Source organism: Coturnix japonica, chromosome 19, assembly GCF_054131305.1.
Source record: "Coturnix japonica strain WE chromosome 19, WE-NBRP24, whole genome shotgun sequence".
Classification (NCBI taxonomy): domain Eukaryota; kingdom Metazoa; phylum Chordata; class Aves; order Galliformes; family Phasianidae; genus Coturnix; species Coturnix japonica.
This window is the reverse complement of record NC_140681.1, coordinates 7,551,320-7,577,389: the sequence shown is the minus strand read 5'-3', so window position 1 is coordinate 7,577,389 and position 26,070 is coordinate 7,551,320. Positions and strand designations below refer to the sequence as shown.

At 39.6% G+C, this 26,070-nt stretch overlaps 2 protein-coding genes across 11 annotated transcripts in view; both read right to left on the bottom strand.

Moving 5' to 3' along the window:
* Positions 1–2,956: 2,956 nt before the first annotated feature.
* Positions 2,957–21,994, bottom strand: CSE1L (chromosome segregation 1 like). Of its 6 annotated transcripts, none has more exons than XM_015881578.3 (26): positions 21,924–21,994; positions 19,773–19,868; positions 19,119–19,261; positions 18,065–18,166; positions 17,506–17,651; positions 17,121–17,211; positions 16,736–16,843; positions 15,784–15,876; positions 14,344–14,511; positions 14,119–14,248; positions 13,408–13,473; positions 12,319–12,459; positions 11,364–11,566; positions 10,862–10,946; positions 10,095–10,156; positions 9,576–9,712; positions 9,312–9,415; positions 8,763–8,860; positions 8,020–8,170; positions 7,308–7,516; positions 6,562–6,659; positions 6,272–6,357; positions 5,600–5,681; positions 5,162–5,308; positions 4,174–4,405; positions 2,957–3,491 (listed from the first exon to the last, which is right to left on the bottom strand). In XM_015881578.3, exons 2-26 carry the CDS (start codon positions 19,855–19,857, stop codon positions 3,402–3,404), a joined length of 3,057 nt encoding a protein of 1,018 aa, XP_015737064.2. In that variant the 5' UTR covers positions 19,858–19,868; positions 21,924–21,994; the 3' UTR covers positions 2,957–3,401. The 6 variants fall into 6 exon arrangements, with proteins under 6 accessions (XP_015737064.2, XP_015737063.2, XP_015737066.2 ...); XM_015881577.3 differs by having other exon boundaries at positions 19,773–19,871; positions 21,928–21,994; XM_015881580.3 differs by lacking the exon at positions 21,924–21,994 and adding an exon at positions 21,409–21,428.
* A 283-nt stretch (positions 21,995–22,277) lies between these two features.
* Positions 22,278–26,070, bottom strand: part of ARFGEF2 (ARF guanine nucleotide exchange factor 2) — a 31,061-nt gene continuing 27,268 nt past the window's right edge. For all 5 annotated transcript variants that reach the window (XR_014935964.1, XM_015881575.3, XM_085520346.1 and 2 more), the window contains one exon: positions 22,278–25,612. Coding sequence is in view for 4 of the 5 variants with exons in the window: in XM_015881575.3 (XP_015737061.2) it covers positions 25,436–25,612 (177 nt within the window). In the remaining variant the exon portion in view is untranslated. The remainder of the gene's footprint in view (positions 25,613–26,070) is intronic.

Here is a 26,070-nt window from a genome sequence, read left to right as displayed (position 1 = left end):
GATCCTAAACTGGTTTAAAGCCATTATATCTGCTATTGCCTATCCTTACAGCCACATTTCCTCTAAGTCACAGTAAGGCAGTAATTACTTCATTTAAGTGAATAGGGGGAGGAGGCTAAGGGAAAATAAAGCATTTATTCCATTGCATTTTGTTCTTCTCTGCTTTAATTTTTTTTTCTTTGGCTCCTCTGACAGCTCGAATCTGGATGGTCATTGACAGCTTTACAGGAAGGATGTTCGTATTGAAAGGTCACAGAACAAGTGCAGAAGTACTTCAACAATCAAAGAAGTACGGCTTGGTGGAAGGTACCTTCAAGTAGGGCTGAGAGCCTAAAGAAAACTACTTTCTGAAAGCAGAAGTCAGCTGTGAGAAGGAACGTGCTCTGGACTCATCAGGTAATTCTTAGAATGAAACATCTGGCTGGTTGGAAGGATGACTTTTACTTCAGCACATGTTTAAGTGAAGAAAAAAGGAAATAGAACTTTGTAGGTTCTGCTGCCATTGCTGGATTTGTCCTGGTCCATTCAGAACCCATGCAAAAAGATGATGTAGTAGTCTGGAGGGCTGTGGGATTTTTGTTGTTTTAAAGAATAAGGTGTTTGGTATTAACAGATGACACAGTATTTAGAAACTGAGAACCAGAAGTCAGTAGGATTTAAATAGTCCAGGACAGCAGATTAGTTCTGTGGCATCAAGGGATGCAAAACAATGTCCTTTCACCAATTCTGTATTGAAAAAGAAGTGATAATTTTTCCCTTGAATACATGTAATACCGCTATCAGTTACAAGGGAGAACTGGTGACAGCTCCACAATGTGCAGGACTCATCTGAAATCCAAGTAGATGCTCATAGATCCTCAGAAGATCCACAGACAGCAGTTGTTCCCAGCCAGAGCTTTCTGAGGGAACTCGTATTTGTCCAACTGTGTAATAAAGAACACACTGAAGGGCGGTGCAGAGAAGTTCATCAGTCTTCTGAAAACTGTTATTGCCCTGCTTGTCAGTTTCCATTAAAATCAACAGATAAAGCTCTGTGGAACATTGTGTTGCTTCCTAAATCTTGAGGACAGGAGATGTCAGAAGTAGCAATAATGTTTCCACCTGAATAAAGGTGAGGGTTCTGCTATTAACCTTTCCTTGTATGCTGAAGAAGAGATGATCTTTGTGCCTGCACTACACTTGAAAATGTCATTTCCCTGAAAGGTTAAATGTTGTAAATAAACACTCATATGCCTTCTGGAACCTGCAGAGTAATCAGGACTAAACAACGTATCATTAACAGTGCCATGGCCACAATGCCTAAGGCAGTCAACTCTGAATCTTCTGATGAACAGCTATACACTAGCATTCGTTGATCTGAAGGCACTTAATCATACATGATGTCTGTCCAACAAGTAAAAAACACACCTTGCAGGAAGTGCAATATGGTGAATGTGAAGATAAATTGTTATTCTAACGAGAGTTTCCTTGGCTGCTTCTCAGAAAGGTTCTGACTTGCTGCAGTCCATCTCAACGAGTTCTCATTCTTACCAGTAAAGTAAGAGAAATCTGTTCACTCTGTATGCTCAGTGTGTCCCTCAAAGAAACCACACTATAACTGCAGAACGAGGATGATCCAACACAATCAGCCCCTTACTATTGCACTGCACTGAAGAACCCCATTCTAGCACACATACACAGGCTGTCTACTTGACCAGATGCCAAAATTGCGTGTCAAATTACTGTTACATGACAAGCAGTACCAATTTCGTTTTGATTCTTTGAGATTGACATGAAGAATTGTTCTCCCTATTATCCAAAAGAAAGGCCAAACCATAGAGCAGGCAGCAACCTGAGAGTTTTTGTCAGCTTGCAGGTTATGAACATCCCCAGCTCAATTAACACTGACAGTCGTAGGCATTCGGTTCCTTGTAAACATCACACAGCTCTTCCAACCTACTGAAATTTTTACTCTGCTATAGCACTTCTGCAAACCTGCAACACTCATCACAGTCTCACCAGCCTTAAGGCAAATGCTTCTCATGGCCATCGCTGCCGTACTGCATTCTAGAGACTTGCTTTCACTTTATCCCTACAAAAAAAGACAGTCTGACACTGATTTACAGACTAGATTCAAGAAAACCTGTCGATGCCAATTCATATAATGCATTTTTTAGGCACTTAAGCAGTTTAAATTCACTGTCTGACAAGTAACTCTTTACACAATAAGGGAGATGGCCACCATGCATTCCCACATGGCAGCCAGATATTACAGAAGAACTGGAAAAAAAGATGATTGTGACTGATGTTTTACCTTCTGTAAATTCAGTAACTTTCTTGATACAATGCCCAGCTTCATCTGGCATGGTAACTTTAAAACCCCAGTACTATTCAAGTCAACTACAGGATCTACGTGGTCAGGTAACTTAAAAAAATACATATATCTGTTTGACTTCACTCTTATTCAGGAGTCCTGCAGTCTCTGTACCCATATGTACCCTGCAGTATTAACAGCCTAAAGCATAGCAGTTCAGCACCCAACCACAAGGTAATATGGAGGCACTTAGAACTCAGGGCTACCACATCTAATCAGTATATTCATAAGGAGGCAGGGAGAACACCATGGCTAAACAAGATCAATGTTTCTGCTTTGATACATCACTAAAAATCCACCTTGGAGGCTGATATCTGCTGTGAGAGGGTTGGTACACTGCTCGCTTTTGCTGCATTACACTGTCACATCTGAGGAGGGGTGCACCTGTTGAAGAACATCAAGAGTAATAGCAGCTTTGGATCTTCTGCCAAGGTTTTACATTTGCTCTCTGTGAACATACAATATATTTAAGCTATTATATAGGATAAAGAAAAAAATCCTCAGGTTCCCATTGTTTTATAATCTATTCTATGTTTAAAACGCTATCTTCTTTTTTAAAGCCAGCTACACTCTTCCAAAACAGTAAGTGCACAGTGACAGGCATTTTAAACAAGTACTTCTTATTTATTCACAATTTAGATAAAGTTTAAGGAAAGACAAAAGAATTACAAAGGACAACATCAAAATAAAAAGGAATTTTAGTGACCAAAATGAGTTCCTACAGCCAGTGCCCTCCACTCATGTCAAACTGTTACCCAACTGCTGCAGATGCAGATTGCAGACAAACCCCGTAACAAACCGCTGTGAAAATTCCCTTTGAAATTAAACTGGGAATGGAAGTTAACCACCTTTTATCTATGATTAAGCACACGACCGAATTCTCTCACTTTCTGCTTAAAGCCACGTTTACCTTTTACAAGATGGATTCTGCAATACATTTTCAAAGTAGCATTTTTCATTTTGTCTGAGCGCTGCTATAAAAAAAAGTCACTGTCAACTTCCTGTGTAACAAAACAGCTTTTGATCTTGCTTGTGAAACACACGCAGCTCAGAGCAGCGACACGCTTGCAGCTTGGAGGTATCCTTGGAGATACTGCAACGCTTCTGCATTCAGACTAGTACTCAGCATTGATGGAACCTTGAAACATGATAGAGCAGAAGTGTCAATCTGTGTATAACTTACAGCACTGCTACACCCTGCTAATTGCCATGCCAATATACAGTGCAAAGTCAAATGACATCTTGTCAGCAACAGGTTTTCACTGAAAGCAGTTACTGGAATTACAATTCCTGACGCTGACAATATTTAGTTTTATGTACTGCTTACCTGAATTACATATGAAAGTAGGTTAGCAAACCATCAGTCATTAAGGCAGAGATTTGGATGCAGAAAACATCAAACCTCCCAGGCAGTTACTTATCAAAAATACTGAAAATGAATACACTTTGAAATAGTTGATTGAAAATAATCAACTTTAACTTCACACCTGAAGTTTCCTGAATACATACAACTGAACTGCTGAGAAGTGTTAAGCTGTATACCTACATGTGGAACATTTTTTGTTTGAGAAATGGCATACTAACATTATCATTAAAGTAAGTAACGTGAAAATATTCGCCTTTCTTAGGTTACTAGGGAAAAAAACCAACATACTAAAGTGATATTCAATGACAGAATAATACAAAACAGTACTTAGCATTCTGATTAGGACATACTCCAGTCTGCACATTCTCATACATAGGCAGAAAAATCACTGTCAAATAAGCATTTCTTCTCCATGCAATTTGGAATCAGCATGCCATGTATGAAAGCCACTTACCCTGCCTGGACATGCAGTAGACAGTTTGTGAAGAGACTGTGCCAGATGAATTCTAGGATTGTTCACCATCTGACCTACAGGATCATGTTCCTTCTTTCCAGCAAAGGCCAGCTGAGAGAATGCAGTCTGATATCCTGGAGTATCTTCTATGTCAATGAAGTGTTCCTCATCAGGGATAGTGTCATCCTCAGGCAGCTCAAAGAGGCCGATGAGCGCCTGCAGCAAAGGAGTCCTACATGGAAATATGCAAGGAGAAAGTCAGAATGCTGAGAAACATGCCAGGACAGGACAGATTTTAAAGGAATGTTCAAGTTATTTACAATTCTTCCAACAATCTTCTCTTTGCAGGTACTATCTCAGCTACTGAGAGAGCACAAGCCTAATGTGAGCTGAACTTGAAGAACTATGGATGTGTTTAGAAGCATAACATAGATGCTCATATTAAAAACATGAATTATGCCTTTATTTTTGATTGGGTAACATAACTAAGAATCTGATATCATATCTGATGTAACATACCTAGGAAAAAGCATTTGTTTTGTAGATCACACCTTTTCTCTAATAACATTTTTTCCCCCCTTGTAAATTCAGAAATCAGCCTACCTGACAACATCGACTGGGACAGTCTTCCCAGATAGCTTTCCCCAGAGTTCTCTGTCACATAACGATCTTACTGCATCCGTCTCAGGTTATCTGCTTGGGTCTCCTGACTAACAGAACAGCTAAAAACTAAAACTGTTCCCAGCTTTTCAGAAACAATACAAGCAAGTAATCTATTTTCTTAAAAGCAGGTCTAGCTAGCCCAATCAGTGCTATCTCCATCACAAAAATCTCAAGCCACTTCTGGCATCTGCTCTGACCATTATCGGTTGAGAAGAAGTGGTGTGAAAAGCCTGAAATGGTAGCAGGCCTGAAGAAACCACAATAGAATTGAATAGCTCACATTTTCAAATCCAAGTAGCTTCACTTGGAGAAGTGTTGTACATACCACAGCTTGGTGTACTCAGTGTCCATCATAGGAGGACATTCTGTTAATATTTTTGTGATGCCAACTGCACAGATTTTCTTTTCAACTTGTCCGGACACTTTCTGTATTTCAGGAATTATGATTTTCTCCAGAACCATTCCAAACATCCTGTTATGACATTAAAAGAAGTATTGGAAAGCCTTGTCAGCTTCACAGTGACAACAAAAAAATGACACAATCACAGTCACCAGGAAAAAGAAAAAAGAAGAACTATGAGGGAGGAACTGTGAGCAGCACATCAGAAAAACTGCTCAAGAAAGAGGTGACCTACAGCAGAAGAAAGGTTTGGCAAGTCAGTTTAGTGACAAACATGGTTTGCAACTTTAGCTAACAGAGGCAACCATTTCTGCTTTGATAGATAAAAGCTACAGAGCAGTTTGAAATAAAAACCATACTCACTTTGGCTGTATGCCGTCAAATATTTCTTGAAGAGCTAATGCTCCATATTTTACACAGTACAAGTTAATGAAGACTAGGAAGCCTGTAGTGAGAAAAAGATTAGAGTCAGCAGAAAAACACATAACAAGTTCTTCAAGGGGACAGAAACGTAATAATTGTAAATGTTCACTTTTAGTGAAGTACATTAACCAGCCACCATGAAGCTTGTTGAAAGCTGCTGACCTTTTTTTCATGTTCCCTAACACACTGAAATTTAGGGGTAAGACAACCAGGACAAGGTTCAGCCCCTTTGCCCCCCTACAGCAGCTATGAAGTGTTACAAAAGCTACTCTCAAGCTTATGTCACATTGATGACACAACTGCACAGAATATTTAACAGTAATAACACAACACAACTATATATACCACACAGAGGTGGATAGGAATATGGAAGTTTTTCCCCTTGTTTTAATTTCAGTCTTTTAGTTTCAATGTAATAGATGTGCCCCGAGGGGCATCTGCCCTATATACCACCCCTTGATTGCACAAATAACTCAAAGCAAGTCACTGATGTTATGAGCTCACTGTTCTCTGTCTGCATAATCAAAGGACATGACTGGATATTTATTTGGTACTGCTTCATGTTCTCAACTGTTGGTATCACTGAAACTCTTCATAAAGAACTGAACTTACTTTTAATAAATTTTGTTGTTTTGGAATTTTGGAGTCTTTGGAACAGCAGAATGAAGATCTGTTTCCTGTATTGGTCAACTGATTCACTAGAAATTTAAAACATTTGTTAATCAAGCCATGCTAGCATTTACCAGAAGTCTTACTACAGAAAACATGCACTCAAATTTATTTTACTGACAAACATGACATTTTTCAGTTGTTAATTATTAACTCTGAAGTGTACAAACATACCGAGTATTAAAGACTATACAGATTAATTTTGAATGTAAATAATGTCAGCTCATACTCACGGGGGCATATGTTCTATGATACTGTTTAGAAGATAGAATCCTTGATGGTCATTAGCTTTAGAGGCAATCAACTTCTGGAACACACCTAACAGCCCAGGCTGCAAGCAAAGCAAACATAAAACACTACACAGCAGTTCTTCATATATGACCTACCAGAAGGTTGGATCTTATCTAAAACATACACTGCGGCAAAAGCTTTCACAACCTAAAGCAATATTCTGTTTCTGCAGGAAGACAGATTTCTCTTGGGAACAAATGATACTCCATTAAGTATTAAAAATAGCCTTAATCAAATGAACAAGAAAACTAATTTGAAAATGTACGTTTGCTTCATCACTGGTATTGTGTAATCAGATTTGACTACAGCAGATCACAAGCAGAATTCACTGATCGTGACATCCCCCAACATTTTGACTCCTTCTCTTTCACGCTTCTGGTGACTCTTCCAAACAGAATCCCTGTGCTTTCCTGACCCACTGTGTTCCCATGCGATGCAAAACAAGACAAGAAAACCATAGAAGTTTACTTGCCTGAATAAACTAAGTGCAGTTACATCCTAAATTATAAAAGCAGATTACTGCGGACCCTGCTCCCAACCCCATCCCAAAAGGTTTGTTTTTAATTTAAAAAACAAACATATGCTGCACAAATTCAGCTTTCCACTTGAGGAAAAAACTCTTTGTAACTTCTCATCTTAAATCAACACGCCTGGAGGCACACAGCGCAGCTCCATCAATCCAACTTACAATTTTGTCAGCAGCAGCACTTGCTATTGTGTTGGCACCTCGCTCTAAATAAGCCTGCAGGAGTCGGACCAGAGGAGGAATATTTCCTGTCCTTTCCCACAACACTGGCTGAAGTAGATGAGGAAACAATGCCATATAGGATGATGGGATTTCATTTTTGTGCATTTCCAGAAGTAGGGACATCACTTGGAACACATATGGAATGAACTCTGCAAAAGAAATTATGACACTTAGAAATTCAGCAAAAACAAACACTTGTTCATTCATAAGAACCATGGATCTACTGGCTAAGCCTACAACTGCAGGATATTAATACCAAGATTCTGATAAATAGAACTTGGAATAAATAAAAGTCACTACTGCAAACATTTGCAAGCGCTATATGTATATATCTACATAGACATTTTATTTTCTCTACTGTTTTATTTTTCAGAACATGAAACATAAGCCATTGGCATCAAGGCAAAAGTAAGATTTGGGTGGTAGCAATTAAGATACTTCTAAAATACAATCTGTTTTTTCAAACAAGATGATGATCCAATTTATGTACCCTATGGAACAACACAGTTGCTTTCTAGAAGCGCTGGTGAGGACTGTGAAAACTTTGCCTTCTCACCTGAGTTTCCTGTGCTACAGAAGAAAACTGCCAGGATGCAAACAATGGCAACCATTTAGAGCAGAGGGAGCAAAAGAACTACTGATTTTTACTTACCTTGCACATCATTCTGTAATATCTCAGTGAACACAATGAACAAAGCCTCCTCAAAGCTTCCAACAGCATCAGGGTTTGCTTTGCATGTTATCCTTATCGACAAGCATATTGATTCGAACATGTAATGGTTAAAGTGAGGTTTGCTTGGATTCTATAAAACAAGTTATAAACAAACAACTTGAACTTGAAGCCAAGTGAATCACTTTGCAAAATATATTTATTGTTTCAACTGAAAAGCCTAAAGGAGCAACTGAAAATAAGGACACCAACACCTTATTAATTATGTTGATGAATTTAATTCTGCAGATAAAAGCAAACATCAAAATTTAAAAGCATAAATGAGTTTTTCTAAATATTTCAAAGCAAACAGGTGTTCTTCCAGAAGCTTTACATGAACCAATAGTTCTATGATGTAACAAAAACTGGAAATAAGGAATAGCTTTTGTTTGTGTTAATTATCTTGTCAGTTCTTCACAGAAAAATGTTTGTACTTTGCAGCCAAGTTTACACTGCATGTAGAAGAAGTTTTTGGGATGACTGATAAAGGTATTCTAAAGTGTTCCCTAAGTCGATGTTCAAGAACATGAATTTCACTGGAAGGCTACTTTTACATATTTGAGTCAAAGTATTGAACAACGTGCAGTATGTTAACAGAACACAAAGGATGTTTAGACCAATCTTTATAAAGATTTATATAAGAAGTAAAAAACATGAACATTTTGCTCACATGGCCCATTCTTTACCTTACTGACAGCCAGTAGCTTCTGTGTAAGCTGTGTGATGACAGAAGGGATGTATGGAATTATGGATTCTTGCAGCAGAGAAAAACTCCTCATGATTGCTGGAAATAAAAAGAAAGTTAGCATCTTCTGGAGCCCAATGTATACAAGGGCAATCAATCCATAATCACAACAAAGGGAAGTCTCAATATTCACACTATAGACTGGGCACAGAAGACTGGGCAACCTGTCCAAGATAAAGATAAGCCTTCTGCAAATTCTGACACCGTGGCACACTATTAGCCATACATCACCCAAACCTCATGCTGACACTGCTCAGGTAGCTGTCCTGAGCACCACTACTGCCATCTGATGCCATTATGCTCAGTGTTTCTATTTCTTGTTTCATGCATTTATTCGAAGATGACTTCGCACTGCTGGTACACAACGGCAGGCTGTGCATACTGCTTCAGCAAGTTTGACTAAATTAAGCTGTTGAAGCCCATGGCTATAAGCCTTTACCCTCAAGTTAACAAAGGAGCTCTTACAGCGTGAGACTCATTCAGCATTTACCTTTCATTATGTATTCATTTTCTGATGAGCCAGGAAGCGTTAACGCTTTGAAAAGGTTTGTTAACAGCACTTCTACAAATGGTGCCATTTCTGCAGCTGTGATGCTGTAAGAAGAATGCAGGGCTTTAATTATGAAATACATTCACACAATTCGAGCATTTCACAATAGCATAAAACCACTAAATGAAAGATCCTCTACCAACATTTTATCTGCAATGCTTAAAAGCTACACAGCAATGAATTTACTTCTGTTAGAAAACTTACAGTGTAGTATTGTTCGTCCCTCTCATGGTAAACAGCCTTTCAAGAGCATGTGCTGCATAAGTATGGACCACAATGCTTTCTGCTTGCAGATGATTGATTAAAAGAGGAATAGATAACAACAGTTGCTCTTTAGGTACCTACAAAATCACAGCAATAAATTATATACTTCACGTAGAAATTTATAAATAATACTGAATGTATTTTCTTACAGTATCTCACAAATCCAAAAAAGTAAAAGACGGTCTAACAACTACTGCAACGATATGAGCGATCAAGTGTATGGAGACTAATATTCAATGCCAGAGCATCTGAGTAGGTCACAGCTCTAGCAGCATGTGGACAACATACAGGCTACATGTTCATCTGATAGTTATAGCTGCACTACCACTTACTTTCAAAACTAAAAATTCTAAGCACCTGTTGAGTTCCAGCCAAGTGAGACACACGAGGCTTGGCAAGTATAAACGAAGTAACTATGTTATTTATTTATTTATTCATAACCATAGAAGAAAAACTTACTTGGTTTCTAAAAATCATGATATATTTGATACCATCAGCTTTTAGCACTGGAAATTCATTCACTGCAATAGAGAAAATATGCAATTTTTCATATAAATGCAATTTCAGAGCACATTCTAAATATACATGTGATATTAAGTCATGAATTCCCCACCTCTTGGGGTAAGACAATGTTCTATGTTTGCTTATCCATCTCTGTGTGGGCACTACCCTGTTACATTAAACATACAGTCCAACCCTTTCACATAACCTTTCCCTTTCTTGCTCTGATGATAACAGACATCAACTGCATATTCCAATACAACTCACTACCCTCCAAACATCACAAGATAATCACTCAAGTATAAAATCATGTTGCTTAAACCTAGACATCTGGAGTCACAGCAACATACACTGCAACCTAGACTTCAGTATTTTACCTTCACAAGCATTTTGTATAGCAAAGAAATTTGCGTATGGTCTCAAATACACAGAAATCAAGTTACTTTGATTCACCAAGTTAAAGCACATCAGCTAATAGCAGACACGCATGTACATGCTCTGAATAGCGCGTGGTAATCCACCTCAGTTTAGAAGTTCACTCACTGCTGTCCAAACCAACATGAATCACCTCCCACGTGCGAGGTGTAAATAAGCCCTGAGTCTCAGAGACAGTGCTGATACAGGACCATGTTCTAATTTGTGCTTGAGCCTTAAGAAACAGCAGCCACTGCTAAGGTTCTCCAAACATCCCCAAGATAACGTCTGAAAATAAACAATAAACTTACCACTGGCTGACTTTAAGTCAGGCTGAATGTGATTCACAAAGAATTCCGTCAGATTAACAAGTTCATTGGCTTGTGTTATTCCATGCTAGAAAAAACAAAACAGAGAAAAATAAGAAACACACATGCTCATCTTCCATAATTTGGCCTTACAAACTACTGAGGCACACTCTGCCCCAATACCACAGGAAAGCACAGAGGTTCGAGGCTGAAGGCAATTTTTCAATGACCATTTCATACATATTATTAAGACTTGTCAAATGATCGCACATGGTAGTTGACTTCATCCAACCTATCTGAAGACCAGACACCATCAGATTTCCATAGATTGTGTCCATATATTACGGACAATTTTCCACCCCATCAACATCAAACCACATCAAACAAATCAAATTATTCTCATTTTAAAGCAGAATTTTTTAAAAAGTGCACATATTTTCCAATCCTCACACCCACTATAATAATTGAATGCATATGGATTGAAACAAATACAATGTTTAACTACCTTCTGCGTCTGAGCCTTGGATGCCAACGATGTAACAAGGTATATAGCTGCATCTTTGTGCTTCCAGTTAACAGATGGATTCTTTGCATATTCCTGAAGCATGGAATTAACGTATCCAGAAAAAATTCCTGTCACTGGCCCTTCAAAGAACTTGCACAGGCCTCTGACTAGATCACAAGCTGCTCTGCGCCTTGTGTCAATATCTGCATAAGAACAAAAGGTTCTTTAGTTATGACAAACTGCATAGCTTTACATACTAATAAACATAATAAAAAAATGTATCAGTAATTAGAGCTTCTCAAGTTACAGCCACAGCTCATCTTAATTACTGCAACATTCACATTAGTGCATAAGAACACTTTGAACTATTTTTCACTTGGTGCAGTAGTGAAAATCATTTGTCCAACACAAGGAGGAATGGACATCAACCTATACTGCGTGTGCATTCACAGGTCCCAATGCCCTCTGAATGTTTCAGTAAGCACAAGGGAGGGAGGGGGAGGGATCTTTACTGCCTTGCTAATTATGTGCCCAAATGCATCAGATCTGGTGGTTATGGGTTTTAATTTCTTTACAACAGTCTGTATGGTGCTGTGCTCTGGGTTGGCACCTTGCTAACACACCAGTGTTTTGGTTATTGCTGAGCAGTACTTGCAGTGTCAATGTTTTCTTTATTTCCTGACCTGTCCTCCCAGCAAATCGGCTGAGCAGGCAAAAAGTTTGGGAATGGACCCAATATACACTGCTGATCTGAATGGGTCAAGGGATTTTCCCCATGCCATGTAGCACTGTGCTTGGCAATAAAATCTGTGGGGATGGGGGTCTGGAAGAGGCAGCTGTTGTCTGGGGACACACTGGGCATCTATCACATCCCACTTTCCACAAGCAGACTGACTTTCTCTTCTGCTTTCTACCACCTTCTTTCACTAATTAAACTGTCTCTATTTCAACTCACGAGTCTTCTCCCTCATGCTCCTCCTACACTCCCCCCTATTCCACTTCAGCAGGGTGGGGACTGAGCAAGCTGTTGTGTGGTGCTTAGCTGCTGGCTGCTGGAACAGAACAGTACGTTTCTGCAATACACCTGTAAACATTCCTGTCCCAAAGAAGGGGGGAAAAAAAAAAGCTGGCCTTTAACACAGAACATTAACAGAAGGACACAGGAACACAAAACAAGTAAATGTAAACACAACAGAGTACGTTTCTAAAGGAGTCCTGGAAGAACATAGATGGTTCTTGCCTAAATTCTCTTAAAAACAAAAATAGAAAACAGATAAAAGCTTCACAAACATCACCAGCACAGCCAATCCTGGATTAAGAATCATAATGTGTCTGCTTCAAAGAAAGTTCAAACATAATTTTCCTCTACTTCCAACATACAGAAAGTTCTCAAACCTATTACAAGGCTGCAGTCATCTAAAACTGCCAGTCAGCACCAGGGCAGCAGCTCAGTGGCACAGAACAGCCCAGACAGAATCGTCATACAGAACTAGATTTAGTCCATTTGTGCACTGACCTGCCTGAAGACAGACAAACAGAAAATCAAGCAGCTCTGTCAGCACAGCAACGTGCTTTTAGGGCAGTTATTGTGTTGGTCTGAACAGTGCCAGCACGCAAAGGCTGCTGCCTAGCTGGCTTTATCATGAAGTTGTATGCAAAACTGGTCAGTTTCCAGTTTAAACACAACAGGCTACCAAATATAGACAGCCTCCTGATGTCATTTACACACGTAGGAAATAAATACACAACTATGGCTACTGCTCAATGTTGATTTAGAGGCTATGTTTGCTGAAACAAGAATACATACAGAGCAGAAGATATCAATCTAGTTAAGAAAGAAAGTATAAAACCACTGTTCAAAGCAAAAAGACACTGAAATGGGAACATTATGACAGTAAACTTGATCAAAACCTGGATTAAGTATCCTAGGGAAAAAAAAACACCAACTTACAGAGTTCTAAAATAACTTAAAGAAGCCTCAGTAAAATACTATTTACAGCTATACTTAAAGACCGAGTATTCTTAGTATAAATCTGTGGATTACCAGATCCTTCCAAATCCCTTCTTATATATTCTTCAGAATTATCTTCAAATGCTTCTTCATCAGCAGCTGAAAATATAAAATACATGGGAATTTTAATACTGAGATCTTTTTTTTTTTTTTTTTTTAAAATAATGAACCCCCCTTTTTACTGAGTTGTTGCATTTTTTCCATAACATTCATAGAAATTATTCAGAACCATCCAGACAGACAATCCTGTTTAGCCTGCAGGCCCACAAACTTCAGTCTTATAAAACACATGAGCTGATGTAATTCCTGATTTAAAAACCAAAACCATACTCCATACTAAGTGTATTTAAAAGGGGCTTCCTCAGTCACAGATTTAGAGAGAAGCTTCTTAATATTGTAAGACATCTTCAATGCTTTTTAGGCACTAAGATCAAAGTCTATCAAAGCTTGGAGAAAGACACTACAATTCAGTAGGCCATATTATCCATGCCTGGTACTCACTTCCAGCATGAAAAAGTTATTGATGTCACGTGACTTAGACTTTCTATATTTCTCAGTTTGCGATCACTTTAAGACAGAAATTCATACAACAACTCTACAAAACCCACAAAATAGCAATTTGCTGCAGCAAACTGGTTTTGAATCTAGTACTAAAGTATGAAGGAAATAAATTCTCAATGTTGTAACATCATCACGTTTAGATACATTTTATTGTGTCTGTGAAAACTGAAACCTCACAGTTACCTCTAAATTCCATATTGGGAACGATAACTTTTTCACAGATGCTTGTCAATGTATTCTGGTCTTCAAACAGGTGCTTGTAATGTGGTCTTTCACAAACCGAGGCCAGAAACTGGATTGCATTACTGACCAACTAGAACAACACACATAAAACACATACAGCTTTAGCATGACCGACCATTTATAAATCATTATTAACCTTGATAAGATTAGTTCATAATGACTTACCAAATCATATTTCACTTCCTGACCTGTTGTGACTAACAGATTCCAGATTGCTGTCACAAAACGTGGCAAGTAGGGCTGAAATTCTTCATCGTATTTTTGAGCATATAAAGCAGCATTATCACAAATTTGAGATTTCAAGAGCTCCAGTAAACCAGCTTCTTCTTCATCCTCACATAAAACAAAAGTAGGTACTTAAACACCCAAACTTCAAGGCTTTAAAATTAAAATTATTTGAATGAAATACACCATTATTTTATGATGCCTTAAAGAGGTCTCAGAAATCCCTCCTACTTGCCTGGATCTACTGCATTTGATTATACATTCATGCTATTATATCCACATTTCAAATGGAAGAATTACTCCCCTTAAGTGATTTAGACCTGATAAAGTTTAAAACAGATCTAGCCTACAAATGCGATAGGAAAAACATAACACAAGGCACTGTATTAGTAAAGAAGCTTAGAAGGCTACTTTAAACTGGTAGAGTTGCTAAAAGTATACTTTTTTCTCCTTCTCCGTAGCAGCACAGATGTTCATAGAGACACAAAATGAAGTGAATTGGAAAAATGTGCTGGAAATTAAAAAATAACACCATGATCCATTAACGCTCTTTTTTTTTTTCCCCTCTCCAAATGCCCACCCTTCTGTTTCAATCCATATCACTTTCCTGAGTCAGCTCAGTATGCAGCTGCATGGAGTTTTGTGCTGAGTGACTGCCCACAGGAAAATAAAGGAGCAGAAGAAAAGATGAACAAGGTTTCTTTTTCTTTTTTAGTAGCAGCATTAGCTTGAAACCACCGTGAAAGTATCACACAAAATATGCTTATCATGCTCGCTCCCTCCCTCCCCCCCCCCCCCCCCCCCCCCCCCCGGCATATATTGTAAAGGAATTTATAGTTTCTTTGGTTCCACCACCTGGTAAACTACTGTACTGCACCTAAAAGTGCAGTATGAATGTGAGCTTTGATTACACAGTATGTTTTCGCATGTGAAACTACTAATTCTTACAATTAGGCAGCAGATGGTAAACTAACTACTTAGAGTCATGGCTTATATGTCCCAGTGTTTCAAGTTTTCTAAAATGTTTTCTAAAATACAGTACACAAACCAGCTGAGGTACAGAAAACCTGAGCCCTGTGATTCTAATGATCAATCAGGTTACTTCAGCAGATGGCCTCAAAAGAAGCTCCTCATTGATGCGTACCTGTAAGCTGATCTCTGTACACAACTGTAACCTGTAACTAATACGTGACTTCAAGAACCAAGCTCCACATTTCTTAGACAATGGAGCCAGTTCTCTCAAATCCCACTTCCTTTCAGTCATTCTATTTCTTTGTTTACCCAACAAAGGAAACATTGCACTGCTCAGTTAGAACACAACTCCCTTGTCAGTTGGCTCCACTCTGCAGAGGCAAAGCAGGAGGTTTATGCAGTACTTACATCAGTCTGCAGAAGTTTATTATCTAAAGTTAAGAGACTATGAAAATTTGTCATCCACGTTTCCATGTTATCTTCAAAAAACTCAGGCAAATCCTGTGAAAGAAAAGCATAAATCTACATTTTAATGTCTGTCTGCACATTGTGAGTAACATGCATCCACCTTTTAATCTACAGAAATACAACAGTGGAAAACGAACCTTCCAAACACAAAACCATCCCCTTGTCACATCCCCAGAACAGCCACAGAAAAAGTCCTACAGATGGAGATTTGGGAGCACATTTCCAAATATACCAGTTATGCACTCTAATGATTAATCTCAGTCTCTCAGAGTATGATAAGAATAAGATAGCACAAGCCTCCCCTTTAGCCCAATACAGAATGGGAAGTCGGAGCAATTGAGTCATGACCATCACACCTGACTCATGCTCATGCTGAAACAGTAAATATACACCGCCTCAGCAGCGTCTGGTTTCACTCTTTTTCATACAGTGCGCTCACTTACTGCTAGAAATTAAAATCTCATTCAAAAAACAACAACAAAAAACAACAAATTAGAAAACAACTCTGCACAATACCAGGGTTGCTTGCTACCACAGCGCTACAGTTACTGAGCTGACTGACTTTTATCTACATGACTGAATTCCTATGAGTACAGGCACATTTAATAAACACAATGTGTATAAATGCAGGCAAAGGACTCTGCCTCCCACAGATTGTACTCAACAGTGTTACCCACACAACACCTCCTTGATATCAGGAGAGCTTAAGACTCTTCTCCAGCTTTTGTTTAGACAGGGCCAAGCTAACTGCTCATTAACCCCATCTTTACTGTCAGCCTTGAGTTCGGCCATAAAGCATGGCCCTAAAGGCTGTCTCGAATGATCCTACATAGAACAGCATAACAATGTTGTGCAATCAAAGCAAGAATATGAGAAAAAAACAAAGAGTCACCTGAAAATTTAAACTGTAGAACAGCTTCGCAATTAGAATGAGAGAAGAAAAGAGAACCTTCAAAGCACTGGCATCGTTTGCATGCGTGCTGCAAAGGTCAATAGTTGCCTAGAAAACGAGAGAAAATACAGTCAAGAAATTCACACACAAACTGTATCAACAAGAGACACTGAGAAGTATTATTATTATTATTATTATTATTATTAATTTTTAACCAGAAAATACAGCTCCTTTTCTTCCTCTTACTGAGTCTGCCAGGTCTCGTTTCCTGATTTTAGCTTATGCTTCATAAACAGTTTCAAGAGTTGCTAAGTTCTCATTTTGTAGGCATTCACAACCAGCAATTCAGAACAGCACAGCTGTCTCAGAAATCATTCAACAATACCTTAAAGAGGTTTGTCAAGGGCAATGCAAAGGCATCAAGGACAAGTTTGATCTCTGTCCATAATTCGTTTGACTTAAATTCATGGCGGTACCTGAGGAGTAGGAGAAATACACAAACAGTGGAATACAGCCTTCGCATTTATTCCTACATTAACTTGCATACAATTGATCCATCAAGATAGCATTTGTTTCAAGGTTCATCAAGTAAATATAAGAACTAAACAACGTAGTTCACAGCCATGGAAGGTGCAAAATTTGACAACCACTTCAAGTCTTACTAAGAAGTCAATAAGTCTAAATAGAAGCCACATATGTGAGTATAAACTCAAATTGAAACAAACTTTTCCATTTCAAAACCCACATAACACGTCCCTGATTCCCAATACCTTTTAAACAAAGAGTGAGCAGTACGAAGGACGCCATTAATGACATGGAAGTCTCCACTTTGAAAGCGGTTCACCATTTCTGTCAGCAGGTCTGGCCACTTCTGAGGGAAGTCTTCCCGACCAATAATACTGATGGCATCACTCAACTGGAAAGGAAATGTAACCTTACTTGATACTTAGTACAGAAAACATAGCAGTAATGCCAAATGTTACAAACATCTAAGAATGCTTATTATTCTTGTCAGATTCAAAAGTCACTAGGTTAAATATCTACTCTTTTTCATCACAGTAAAGCTCACTTCAAAACCAATGCATGCCTGCAGTCTGGCTATAACTATATAAAACATATATATAACTGTCTAATGTTAGAATTTGACAATACGTTGGTTTCTTTTTAATTTTAAAGTGGGCAGCAGTAACTTAAACAATTCACTCTGAGTTATTCACATCGGGGTGACATCACTGGAAGGCTAACTCAGCTCTGACAGTAACCAGGGCCTCCAGACACATTACATCATTCTAAACATCTCATGGACACAACCAGAAATTGCCTCATTACCTGCTTTTGAATTTGTTCTGGGCTGCTAAGCATCAAGGGCACTATGTTGGCTTTAATGGCTATCCTGTCTGATTCAAATATTTTGTTCGGTTCATCCTCCACCTACAACAAAAACAGTAATTAAGTCACTGGCACATTAATACACTCTAGGCACTGAGCAAATCCCAGTATTTCAGAAGCCAAGTCTGAAACCATTGTATCAATGAGGAAATTAAAGTACCTGCTATAGCCTACAATGGCTCTCTGACAGCAATAACTGAATAAAGCTGAAAGAAATCACACCTTTCTGCTAATTTTCTAACTAATTTTCTCCTTCTCTAACAGGAGCAGTAAGGGTGGGTGCATATGCCAGTAACAAACATGAGTTTAACCACAAGTCTTATTTCAGCTCTCCAAACCACATCTGTCCTTGTTTCTGCCAACTTCCAAGATTTATTTCATGCAACCAGACCAGAAGGTGAGTGCAGGTGATGCACACAAACTTCACGTTGCCTTTCAGAATCAGCCAATCATCCTGCCAAGTGAACGGTGCTGGGTGGTAGGCAGTAAATTATTGTATTTCTATGGAAGAAGTAAAATACCAAGGCTTGTCACCAACCACTGACAGCAGGGATAGTCACATCATCAGTGATAACTGCAGCCAAGTTTAAAAACAAAGAAGTTACCCAGCAGTCTGGAAAGTAATTCAATGATCTCAACATGGCTGGAGCCAGACAGCACTACTGTCCTCCTTCTCATGTTCTTTTTGATCATCTTTCCACGAATTAGTTAAATGGGCAGTGAATACTGTACTTCTTCAGAGAGATACACACAATATTAGGAAGAATTCTTCCTTCCCCATTTTATCACCTAACTTTATTTCTTCCCAATAGAATGGATAACAAGAGTGGAGGCTTTAGTCCCTTATCAATAATTACATTTTATGTTTGTTTTCTGTATCACCGATCTTCTCTCCCAGAGCACAGACACACATGTATTCTTCAAGGTTATTAAATACTATTGGACCTTAAAAGGATGATTAAATCTTAGCACAATTGCTGCCTGAAATACCTACAATTCTCCAGTTCCTTTTGATGTAATTCTTGAATGTTACGGACGCGCAGACTTTGATGACGTTTTCCTGTGATTTTTCCAGCAGTGTTAAGAGCAGCAATGGGTAATTTTGGCTTCCTTCAACTGTCTCAAGAAACTTCTCCGCTAGAAGAGAACGTGCTAAAGTCAACAAAAAAGCTGAGCTGGTTTTCCTAACCAGAGATCTACGACTCCTCAAATGTCCATTGAAAATAACACAAACACCTCTGCAGATTCACAGGAACAGAAGCGCTGGATGAGGAGCAAAAGGTACTGTAACTTCTTTACTACTAAGCTCTTTAATGCCTCTGCAGTCAGCAAAAGCTCTCAGTTCAAAGCAGGCTGTGGAAATATTGCCTCCCCAACACTTTTAAAAGCCACGACCTAAGAGAACCCAGTCCTGCTTTATTGTAAATAGCACCCTTGTATAAAAAATACAGTACAAACTTCAGGAAGAAAATAAAATATGAAAAGCAAATAGGAAATAAATGTATATAGTAATCTATCCTTCATTACATTTTGGGTTTTTTGTTGGTTTTTTTAGGAGTTTTTGCATAAAATCCTGCTGAAGGTTGTTACACAGACGGAAGAACTGAGAGGAAACCAAACTTTTGTGTCACACGTGACAAGCGCTTACCAGGACGCCTTATTGCAGGATCTGGATCCAGTGTTTTCTTTAGGTACTCAGTTAAGGTCTGTAAATTGGCATCGCTGAGCTCCATTTTGGCAGAAACTACGAGACAGAAGCAGTTTTGTTAATGCAGATCTACCCTATAAGCTCCACATGCACAAAACCTGACTCCAGGAAAGACATGAATCTGCTTTTTTTGGACTGTACTTCTTAAAAAGCGGGGACTCGTACATCTATCCAATGAAACAATAAGCTAAACACAAACCCCTAAACATGCCTCATGTAGCTGTTATTTTCTAGGTTACTGAAAGCAAACCAGATTGTACATCCAATGAGCCATTACTCAGTTAAAGCCAAAAGGTGATTTCTCACCCTTCCATGGCAAGACGAGCTTGCTTTTACAAACTGCTGCCACCCAAAGAAACCTATTCCTTGTTGAACAAGTGGAATAGTTTGGCCTGGATGAATATGAACAGAATGACTTGAAGTGCACTGAAGAGCCAAGGCCCATTTACAAATAAATTTACAAATAAAATGCTCATCTGAAAATAATTTTTAATGAAGTGATGAAAGACTGCACAAAGCCAAAGGGTTTGGTTTGTCCAGCCTGCTAAATGAACCCAGACCAGGGCAGACATTCATTTCACCTGCAGTACTTATTACAGAATAACTTTGTGCAAATAAAGCAGATTACTCCTCTCTAGCTATCCTCCCACACGTATTCTCATACTTACCACAGTGATTCATTAACTTCACAGCTTTAATTGGAATAATTAAAATTACACTAACACATTAAGACACACTTCAGGTGGCGCATGGCTTTAGGTATCACCACCTATAAAAGAACCATGGGATTATTGGGTTTGGAAAGGGCCCATAAGGCCTCCAAGTCTGACCATCACCTGACACTGCTGAGCCCACAGCTCAGCCATGCCCCAAAGCACAGCGTGCTGCCCACTGACCTCACCAACAGCACCGCAACTACAGAAATAATGAGAAGCTGAATGATTTTTGAGCCCCAGTCTCTCCTTATTAAGATAGGCTGAAATTTTCCCAATCCCATCTTAGATTTAATCTATGTTGACAAACAGCTTGTCTCACAGAATCACAGAATGACCCGGGTTGGAAGGGACCTCAAGGATCATGTAGTTCCACCCCCCCTGCCCAGCAGAGCCACCAAACATACACATTTACTAGATCAGGTTGCCCAGAGCCCTGTCCAACCTGGTCTTGAACACCTCCAAGGACGGGGCATCCACAACCTCCCTGGGCAGCCTGTTCCAGGGCCTAACCACTCTCCTAGTGAAGAACTTCCCCCTAACATCCAACCTAAGTCTCTCTTCTGGCCATCCCCAACCATCAGCATCCTTATGGAGGGCAGCAGAAAGGCACAGCAGCAGCACCCAGCTCAGGATGAGCAACTCCTCCCCTGCTGGCTGTTCCTTCTCTCCTATCCCCCACCACCAAAACCCGGGGTAGCAACGCTGTGCTTGTTACTACACGTTGATATTACATTGACTGCAACAACGAGAACGAGGATAAAAGGAAAAGTATCCAAACCCTCTCCATAACCAAACCGACACGGCGTCCTTAACGCTTTAACTGCACTCATTACATTAGACACAGAGCACTGAGGGCAAACCTTAGCTCCAAAGCCGCAGTCCTCAATTGCAGACAGCTCCATGTCGCCGTGCTGCGGCGGCTCTCACTGCTCAGAATCAATGCCCATCAATATGGACCTGCCCTAAGCGGCCCAACTCCCCCCGGAGGCTCCATCCCAAGCACTTCATTACGAGGTACAGGGCTGGGGCTGGGGTCGGGGTTGGGGTCGGTGCCGCCCTCGCTGTGAGTCACAACCGTCCCGGCTCTGACCGCGAGGCAACGGCCGCACACAGCCTAACTTGCTGCCCACCGACTGGCAGCCGCGTGAGCCAATGAGAAGAGCTCCCAGCAGGTGACCAGCCAATCCCGACCCGCGGTAGGCGGGCACTGTCGCCCCAGCATGGTGCGCTGCGCCTCTCGCTGCGCCGCGGGCCCAGCGCCCTGAGCCCGCAATGGAACGGAGCGGTGGCTGCTGCGGACCGTGCGAACGGGTGGGCTGCGGGGCCTCCCTACACCCCCCACCCAGCAACACCGAACGGCTCGGCTCACCCTCACCTTATCGGCCTCCTCCAAGCGGCGGCGGCGGCTCGGAGCGAACCGGCTGCGCTTCACATTCAAACCGCGCTGAGAGGGCGCGGCGGCGGCACCGTGACCGCATCACGCAGGGCGGTGACACCGTCCGGCCGCCCAGCCAATCAGCGGGCTGCTTTGCCTGACGCGCCAAGCGTTGAGCCAATCAGCGCCTCCCGTCTCACATGAAGGAGGCAGCCAATAGCAGAGCTGCTCCCACAAGGCCGCAGTTCACGTCAGGCGGCGCCTCAGGGAGCGGGGAGGGAAAGGAGAAATAAAGTATAATAAAGTATAATAAAATATATTAAAATATAATAAAGTATAATAAATACTGCTGAGTACAGCACCGCCAAGTAAAACTTTATTGAGTCACCACGTCATTAGAGCATGGAGTATTAGAACTGTTATACATCGTATTTTCACGTAGAAAACTTTACATAGGTTGTATTTTTTTTATAATTCTGCTATAATCTTGAAAAAAATGTACATCCAGAGGGTGAGGGTTGATCTATATCGGTATTAATGCACTTCGTATGGAGGACCTCGGAAATATAGGAGTATTAAACAGGTGGAAACATACATGTGACATAAAGAACATTAAAGGAATGAGTTATAGGTTAAAAAGAGCCGAGTGTTGGGCAGGAGAAGCAGAAGGAGCCCAGAGGAGGTTCTGCAGTGAGCAGCATCAATCCCATGCAGTCCATGAAACTATAACCATTAAATCTGGTTAATGAATCTGTTTGCAGTTCAGTTTGTTGCAGGTCGGCACAGCAGCAGCCTCAGAACCGTGGTGTTTTGTTTTAATCACTGTATTGCACTGATATCCACTGACACACAACCCTGTTTCATTCATCATCCTTCCAATGAAGCACAGAACTACCCCAGGCAGGTCAGCTCTTATGTCCGCAGAACCAGAGCCAGCAATGCCTGCAGGTGTTAAGCTCAGCGTTTTATGCTCCATTCAGATGCCTGTGGGCTATGAACTGATTGTATGAGGGAGAACAAAAAGCTGATGTGAATATACAGATGTTTGGGGTATTCTGGTGTACGCTCTGCATACTGCTCTTATTGCTTTAGGATGTACAATCAGATCCAGAAAACCATGACAGGATTAAGGCTTTTACAATCCCATTGCATTCCAGTCCCCCTTCTCTTCCATGCACTACAGTAAGTCTAGAATGTTTCTAACGTCACATGCCTAATTTCAGCAGTTTATAAATGGTGTAAATACAATAAAAGCTTAAGTAAAAGAAGAATCTCTTGGAACCAAAGCTGAAAGAAGGGACTGATTAATTCTATATGCAGAGATAGTACAAATGTTGCACGTTACAGTAAAGAAAGCCCACAATGCAAATCTAGATTTAAGATCTGAAAATTAAGAGATCTCTTCCAAGACTTGAGATGTGAGGCTTTCAAAACTGTAAAGAGGCATGCAACCTTAAAGTCTGTGTTCTGAAAGGAGATACAGGTATACATTCAATGAAGCAGTGTCACATTCAAAACCTGAAAATAATATGTATATATTAAAGAACTATCTAGGACAGGAAGGAAAAATAATGGCTTATTCTTTATTACAAATTTAAATAGAATTAAAATAAATACTTCATTTTATTGTAATTAAGTGACATTACCAGGGAACAAGCAAATAGACTAAATGCAACATAAAGTGACATTTCAAATGCAGCAAGTTCAATATTGGCAACGCTTATTTTTCAGACTTTTTCTTATGCTAAAATATAGCCATATATTTCCTCTTATTAAATATAAGCTTACGGATTTAATCTATAGAGTGTTTAAAACTTAGCCTGGCTGAGGCTTTTCTTTGGTTAAAAATAAAAACTTGAAAGCCTTACCAGTACTACTGACTGCAAAACAGTTGCCAAATGATGCTCACATAGAACAGGCCAACTTACTGAAGAATGCCACATGAGCCCTTTGGAAATAGCTCACAAGAAAAAAAAACAGTATATATACACATTCCTGTAACTCTGAGAGTAGAATATCCCAACACTACATCAACTATGACTGCCCTATTAGGAAACTCAAAAGCCAAACAGGTTGAACACAGTACCATTCTCTTGTTGCTGTTGTTAAATACTGTTATTTCTGAGGTTTGCTGATACAGATAGTACAGTGGGTAATCTAACACTTCTGTTTACATGTTTTAGGAAGTGGAACTTCTCCCATCCTGCCATACTTTTCATTTATGAAAAAAAAAAAGTCTCAAAACTTGCAATTAAAGTTAGTTCAAAGGACATAACTCCATCCTGCAGGACTTCTGTTATTAACTGGTATCATGTGATGGAAACAGCGTCACAAAAAACTTAGGCATGCTGAAGAAAGGAAAATCTCCATGGTAAGCAAAGCTTTAGTGTTAAACTACATTTGCTTCACTTATGTTTGAAACCACATGAAGATATTGGTAATTGTTACAGCACACGACTGATCTCAAGTTCAGTTTTGCTACAGCAATAATGGAATTCACATTTTGCAGTAGCGACTTGTTCTCAACTTGTAGTTATTTGCAAAAAAAAAAAAAAAACCAAAAAAACAAAAAACCCTAAAATTGAAAGTCTGCAGTAAAAAAAGAAAAAAAAATAGAAGAAAATTATATATTAAGAATAAGACTTCCTAAGCAGACCGTTACCGCTACATACACTAAATACATTGTGCTCAAGGATAAAGGGTGGTGGTTTATTTTCTTTAACCCTGTTTTTCATATTAATGTAGATGCTGTGTCCGTGATTTGGACATGTATCAAAGTCAATGGGAAGTTTAAAAAACCCATCTTTTGGGGTTTTTTTAATGCTTTGAACTCAAGACTAAAGAGCTAAATGGAGCTGGATACTACTATGTACTCCTGATATAAAACTGTACATAAAAATAAGGAATCTTGGAAGATGAAGCATTGATAATAAAAAATGTTGTCCTAAAATGACCTCCTGAACAAGAGGAAAACCCCTTCCCCAGATTTTCTCCAAGTTACATCAAACCTATAATGCACTGCCTGGTCTAGACATGTGCACAAAGAAAAACCCAGAATGATCTGAGATGGTCATCAGCCACTGCAGTATAGTTTATTATGAGCACATGCTAACATCACAAGGCTATACAGCTGTATTTATTACTTCCGTGGGGAATAACTTCCACTGAGGAATCCAGTTGATTTATAAGATTTGGTTGGGCTGCAAAAGTGAACAACTGATAAAAGACGAGAAGAGACAAACTTGATCACAAGGATGATGAGCATGGAAACAAATAGATTTTACATACACGGCACTAATTCTGTAAGCAATAATTTAAATAAAAATTGGTGATAGTTTCATTGGATGGTCAGGACATTTTCCCCCCTTCCTTTCTCCCCTTCCCTCCCCATCGTGTTAAGAGAAACTTGCTGTCCTTTTGACATACCAGCATCCCATTTCTTCCCCCATCCACTTCAGTCCATCTCTGGAACAGCTTTATGTAGAAGCAGAAGTAACCAATTCTATTTAGGGCTACCATGAAGGTAAATTTGTCCCAGTTGTCCGTATTTGCTCCTCTGTTATGCAGATTTTGAACACGACACCTATACGCAGGAAAAACTTCCGTAGCACAGCTCGAAGCTCAGGAATCAGGTCAAATTGCATGATTTCACACAAGTATGGATAATATGTTGAAGCATGTGCCTTAAACTATCAGGAAAGACATGAAAAAAGAAAATTATTCTCTATTCCTACAGGAAAGTGCTGAGTTTTTCCACATACATGGCTGCACCAACTTATTCGAATGCAAGGTATTACCAAATCAAAGGCCCTATTGAATGGTCAAAATAGCCACCAAGCCCAGTGTCTATTTTCCACAGCAGCCTTAGTGAATGCCTACAGTTACAGAACATGATAGCTCGTCTTACCCTCCTTTCCTTTCCTAATAATGCTGGGTGTTAGTTTTTGAATTTCTACATGGGCACACAGCAATAGGACAAGGGGAAATGGTTTTAAACTGAAAAAGGGGAGATTTAGATATTTTGGAATTTTTATATTTTCCTCAGAAAGGCTAAGATTCCAAAGATTATTTTTTTTGCCATCACTGTCAAGGAACTATAATTACAGTTATAGAAAGATGAAATTTACCTCTACCGTTCTGTGCTGCT

Bases quoted from the DNA above. Each gene is read 5' to 3' on its own strand.
- CSE1L (XM_015881578.3), bottom strand. From the start codon at position 19,857: ATGGAGCTCAGCGATGCCAATTTACAGACCTTAACTGAGTACCTAAAG. The intron at 10,157-10,861 runs GTAAGTTTATTG...TCTCTATTGCAG, and splicing joins TGACTTAAAGTCAGCCAGTG to TGAATGAATTTCCAGTGCTA. The intron at 8,861-9,311 runs GTAAATGCTGAA...TTTTATTTCCAG, and splicing joins AAATGAATACATAATGAAAG to CAATCATGAGGAGTTTTTCT.